Raw genomic sequence first — 6,481 nt, 5'->3', positions numbered from 1 at the left:
CCACACTTTTAATAGCGGGCCGACCGGTCCGCTGGAACAGTGAACAGAAAGATGAAAACCCAAACACTCTGATTAAATAAAAGTCGGTACTTATCTTTATTAACGAAGATACAGAAACACCGTAGTGAACTCCGTGTCTACAGAAATCTGTCTAGTTCGAGTCGGAGCGGCTAGGTCAGCGTCGGCTGACAACAAACAACTACTCTGCTGCGATGAACACACAACTGACTAGCAAGTACACAATTCGGTGGCGAGTATACAACTGAGCGGCGAATACAGAACTGTCCTAGCGCTTGCGACTCCAGCGCTTAAGAAACCAGAAGCCAGCGGTGGCGCGCGCAGACTTGCGGCGATTTCCTGTCTCGCTGGCGCTGCTTATGCGGACAGCGTCCGGACTTTGATACTGCCAACCTTTTGGCAGCGGGCTCAGGTGGCATTACTGGCTAGGATATAACAAAAGGTGCTAAAACTGTAACGATTAAAACAAGTGGACATGAAAAAGTGCACTACTCTGTTATTCTTTCATGTTATGCTGATAGTAATAAACTTAATCCAATGATCATTTTCAAGCAAAAGAAAAAAAAGGAAATGCCAAAATTTTGTGAACTACTGCCAGTTGCTGGTGGTAACATACATGACAAGGGTTGAATCGATGAGGCTTGTATGAAATTATGGATTAGCAGCTTGTGCGAGAGAAGGTGGTAGATTAGTTTAATAGCCATTCGAAAAATTCTGTGAAAGAGTAATTGAGACAGGAAGGTACAAAGCTTGCTGTAGGGCTTACTTTGAAATTGTAACATCTTTGCATCTCAGTAAATAAACCATTTAAAATGTATATGAGATAGGAATGGAACAAACTGATGATGGATGAAATCCAACATGAATTCACACCAAAGTGAGCTTTAAAATGATCTGCCATGAAATGAGTGTGGTGGTGGATAAAACAGTCACGGTCTACAGTGAGAGAAGATACTATTGTTAAATCTTTCAAGAAGTGTGGTATAAATAACACTCTAAACAGCAGTGAAGACAATCTTATAAATGAAGAGGACAACAATGAGGAGGAAAGTTCAGATGACGACCCTGCATGGATAGCCCTCCTGAGGCCACCTGTGGTGGGCCATGTCTTGTGCACATGGAATGGCATCTGCCACACCACCTACTGGAGCCTTCCTCTTTTTAAGCATAGTGCAGCAAAAACTCACACCCATATTGCATTAATACTTATTGCCATTTTGGCTGAAGTGTTAAATATTGCTCAATCTTTCAAGGTATCTCATACTACTGGTGATTGGATTGAGGCTTAACGTGACATTGCCATGATGGATCCCTTTTGAATGTCAGGTGTCAGTTATTTCTTGGATTCTACATCTCCATCTACATTCATACTCTGCAAGCCACCCAACGATATGTGGCAGAGGGCACTTTACGTGCCTGTAATTACCTCCCTTTCCTGTTCGTCGCGTATGGTTCGTGGGAAGAACGACTGCTGGAAAGCCTTCGTGCACGCTAGAATCTCCCTAATTTTACATTCGTGATCTCCTCAGGAGGTATAAGTAAGGGGAAGCACTATATTCGATACCTCATCCAGAAATGCACCTTCTCGAAACCTGGACAGCTAGCTACACTGCAATGCAGAGTGCCTCTCTTGCAGAGTCTACCACTTGAGTTTGCTAAACATCTCCGTAATGCTATCACGATTGCCAAATAACTCTGTGACGAAATGCACCATTCTTCTTTGGATCTTCTCTATCTCCTCTGTCAACCCAACCTGGTACAGATCCCACACTGATGAGCAATACTCAAGTATAGGTCGAATGAGCGTTTTGTAAGCCACCTCCTTTGTTGATGGACTACAGTTCCGAAGGACTCTCCCAATGAATATAAACCTGGCACCTGCCTTACCAACAATTTTATATGATCATTCCACTTCAAATCGTTCTGTACGCATACTCCCAGATATTTTACAGAAGTAACTGCTACCAGTGTTTGTTCCGCTATCATATAATCATACAATAAAGGATCCTTCTTTCTATGTATTCGCGATACATTATATTTGTCTACATTAAGGGTCAGTTGCCACTCCCTGCAACAAGTGCCTATCTGCTACAGATCTTCCTGCATTTTGCTAAAATTTTCTAATGCTGCAACTTTTCTGTATACTGCAGCATCATCCGTGAAAAGCCGCATGGAACTTCTGACACTATGTGCTAGGTCATTTAGATATTCTGTGAAAAGCAATGGTCCCATAACACTCCCCTGTGGCACGCCAGAGGTTACTTTAACGTCTGTAGATGTCTCTCCATTGAGAACAACATGCTGTGTTCTGTTCGCTAAAAACTCTTCAATCCAGCCACACAGATGGTCTGATATTCCATAGGCTCTTACTTCATTTATCAGGCGACAGTGCGGAACTGTATCGAATTCCTTCCGTAAGTCAAGGAAAATGGCATCTACCTGGGAGCCTGTATCTAACATTTTCTGGGTCTCATAAACAAATAAAGTGAGTTGGGTCTCACGCGATCACTGTTTCCAGACTCCATGTTGATTCCTACAGAGAAGATTCTAGATTTCCAGAAATTACATGATATGCGAGCAAAAAAGTGTTCTAAAATTCAACAGATCGATGTCAGAGATATAGGCCTATAGTTTTGCGCATCTGCTCGACAACCCTTCTTGAAAACTGGAACTACCTGTGCTCTTTTTCCAATCATTTGAAACCTTCCATTCCTCTAGAGACTTGCAGTACACGGCTGTTAGAAGAGGGGCAAGTTCTTTCACATACTCTGTGCAGAATCGAATTGGTATCCTGTCAGGTCCAGTGGACTTTGTGTTGAGTGATTTCAGTTGCTTTTCTATTCCTTGGACACTTACTTCAATGTCAGCCATTTTTTCGTTCGTGCGAGGGTTTAGAGAAGGAACTGCAGTGTGGTCTTCCTCTGTGAAACAGCTTTGGAAAAACGGGTTTAGTAGTTCAGCTTTATGTATGTCATCCTCTGTTCCAATGCCATTATCATCCCAGAGTGTCTGGATATGCTGTTTCGGTCCACTTACTGAGTTAATGTAAGACCAGAACTTCCTAGGATTTTCTGTCAAGTCAGTACATACAATTTTACTTTCGAATTCACTGAACACTTAACGCATAGCCCTCCTTACGCTAACTTTGACATTGTTTAGCTTCTGTTTGTCTGAGAAGTTTTGGCTGCATTTAAATTTGCAGTGAAGCTCTCTTTGCTTTTGCAGTAGTTTCCTAACTTTGTTGTTGAACCACGGTGGGTTTTTACCATCCCTCACAGTTTTACTCAGCACGTACCTGTCTAAAATGTGTTTCATGATTGCCTTGGACTATCTCCATAAACACTCAACATTGTCAGCTTCAGAACAGAAATTTTCGTTTTGATATGTGAGGTAGTCTGAAATCTGCCCCCTATTACTCTTGCTAAACAGATAAACATTCCTCCCTTTTTTTGTATTCCTATTTACTTCCATATTCAGGGATGCTACAACGGCCTTATGATCACTGATTCCCTATTCTGCACTTAGAGTCGAAAAGTTCAGGTGTGTTTGTTATCATTAGGTCCAAGATGTTATCTCTATGAGTCGGTTCTCTGTTTAATTACTCCAGGTAATTTTCGGATAATGCACTCAGTATAATGTCACTTGATGCTCTGTCCCTACCACCCCTCCTAAACATCTGAGTGTCCCAGTCTATATCTGGTAAATTGAAATGTCCACCTAAGACTATAACATGCTGAGGAAATTTATGTGAAATGTATTCCAGATTTTCTCTCAGTTGTTCTGCCACTAAAGCTGCTGAGTTGGGACGTCAGCAAAAGGAGCCAATTATTAACCTAGCTCAGTTGTTGAGTATAACCTCCACCCATAATAACTCACAGGAACTATCCACTTTTATTTCACTACAGGATAAACTACTGCTAACAGCGACATACACGCCACCACTGGTTTCATGCAATCTATCCTTTCGAAACGCCCTCTGTGCCTTTGTAAAAATTTCAGCAGAATTTATCTCTGGCTTCAGCCAGATTTCCATACTTACAATAATTTCAGCTTGGGTGCTTTTTATCAGCGCCTGAAGTTCCGGTACTTTAGCAACGTAGCTTCAACAGTTTACAATTACAATACCAACTGCTGCTTGGTCCCCACATGTCCCGACTTTGCCCCGCACCCTTTGAGGCTGCTGCCCTTTCAGTACTTGCCCAAGGCCATCTAACCTAAAAAACCACTCAGTCCATGCCACACGACACCTGCTACCCATGTAGCTGCCTGCTGTGTGTAGTGGACTCCTGACCTATCCAGTGGAACATGAAACCCCACTGCCCTATGGCGCAAGTTGAGGAATCTGCAGCCCACACGGTTGCAGAACCATCTCAACCTCTGATTCAAACCCTCCTCTCGGCTGTGTATCAAAGGTCTACAGTCAGTCCTGTTGATGATGCTGCAGATGGTGAGCTCTGCTTTCATCCCACTAGCGAGAGTGGCAGTCTTCACCAAATCAAATAGCTGCTGGAAGCCAGAGAGGATTTCCTCCGATCCATAGCGACACACATCATTGGTTCCGACATGAGCGACCACCTGCATATGGGTGCACCCTGTACCCTTCATGGCATCTGGAAGGACCCTTTCCACATCTGGAATGACTCCACCTGGTATGCACACAGAGTGCACATGGGTTTTCTTTCCCTCCCTTGCTGCCATATCCGTAATGGGACCCATTATGCGCCTGACATTGGAGCTCCCAACTACCAGTAAGCCCACCCTCTGTGACCGCCCAGATCTTGCAGACTGACGGACAACCTCTGGAACAGGACAAGCAGCCATGTCCAGCCGAAGATCAGTATTAGCCGGAGACAGAGCCTGAAACTGGTTCATCAGACAAACTGGAGAGGCATTCCGTTCACCCCTCCGGAATGTCTTTCAACCCCTGCTACACCTCAAGATGACCTCCCACTCTACCACGGGTGAGGGGTCTGACCCAATGTGGCAGTATCCCGGGCAGCCACAGCCGTAGTCCGATCAGGGGATGCGTGGGACGAGCTGGCCGTCCTCGACAAACCCCTGTCTGGACCCCCACAGTGATGCCCATTGGCAACAGCTTCAAGCTGAGTGATCAAAGCCAACACTGCCTGAAGCTGGGAGGGATGCCAACTCAGTCTGCATCCAAACACAGCAGTCGCAGTCCCTATCCATGCTAAATACTGTTGTGCAAAGAACGTCTGAACTAATCTGCAAAGGGCACAAACAGTTTGACACTAAGTTTAAACAGTTATTAAAATAATAGACTGCCTAGTAAATGCAGTAATGCTGCTACTTGCACATTGCTGACACACTGCTCGGCGGCAGAAAGCTAACTGTACTGTCAGTAACATACAATGAAATGATCGTATGGCACTGTTGGCCAGGAGGCCACATGCAGGGAAGTTCGGCTGCCATATTGCAAGCTCTTTTTAGTTGACACCACTTCGGTGACTTGCGTGTGTCAATGATGATGAAATGATGATGAAGAACACACAACACCCAGTCATCACGAGGCAGAGAAAATCCCTGACCCCACCGGCAGTCGAACCCGGGACCCCGTGCGTGGGAAGCAAGAACGCTACCGCAAGACCACAAGCTGCGGACAAAGACTATTTGAAAGAAATAAACAAATGACAGACTACTATGCAACTTTACACATCACAGATATTAGAATGCAAATCTGTCCATGATAAATATGAAACTACACAATGATTTGGCGGATTTAACTAAACAAGTGCACTAAGAACACTCAAACAAATTTTCAACTTGACTACAACATTTACAACTCTAAATAAGCCACTTGGTGCTACTTGCGCACTGCTGACACACTGCTCGACAGCAGAAGGCTAACTTGCCAGCCATACAAATGCAGCAGCCATGCCCCACATTCCAAACAACCACCACAGCTCCATGCTCTCATTTTGTCCATACTGTTCATGCAACATGACGGGACTGCATGCCGTAAGCATTGGAAGACTTGCAACAACTTGAGGAAAAAGGACATGTAGTGTCTGTGTGTCACTCCTAGCCCCCCTTCTGTGGACATGGACATTAACTGTGTGTTTCCAGTGCTTCCAAATCAAAACAAACTGTTTATTCAGGTGTGAGTGATGGAGAAAGTGCTCAGGCTACAAGTGGACATGGATACAGCCATCACTGTACTGAACAAACTAACTTTTGTGGATTTGGGCTCTCCGGCATCATCACCAATTACTCGATGATTGGTGAGTTACAATAAGCAGCGTATTCCAATTTTTGGGCAATTTATGGCTTCCACTATGAATAAATCTGTGGTTTGTTCTTTGATCTTTTTTGAAGTAGATGATGCTGGTAACATGAATTTATTTGGTTTGGATGCTTTCAATACTTCTGGTTTTTCCATTTTGGATACAGTATACTTCATTTATGACAAGGTCTCTTACCGACAGTTAGATTCTGTGTATTC

At 44.0% G+C, this 6,481-nt stretch overlaps 1 protein-coding gene across 1 annotated transcript in view; it reads right to left on the bottom strand.

Moving 5' to 3' along the window:
- The window catches only part of LOC124788487 (trichohyalin-like), a 76,189-nt gene extending 70,241 nt beyond the window's left edge, over window positions 1-5,948 (bottom strand). The window contains exon 1 of the mRNA XM_047255757.1: window positions 5,888-5,948. Within this exon, the coding sequence (XP_047111713.1) occupies window positions 5,888-5,948 (61 nt within the window). The remainder of the gene's footprint in view (window positions 1-5,887) is intronic.
- Window positions 5,949-6,481: the final 533 nt, after the last annotated feature.

This window comes from Schistocerca piceifrons, chromosome 3 (assembly GCF_021461385.2).
Source record: "Schistocerca piceifrons isolate TAMUIC-IGC-003096 chromosome 3, iqSchPice1.1, whole genome shotgun sequence".
NCBI classification, from domain to species: domain Eukaryota; kingdom Metazoa; phylum Arthropoda; class Insecta; order Orthoptera; family Acrididae; genus Schistocerca; species Schistocerca piceifrons.
Note: the sequence above shows the minus strand (reverse complement) of the source record. Positions and strands in the feature narration are given on the sequence as shown.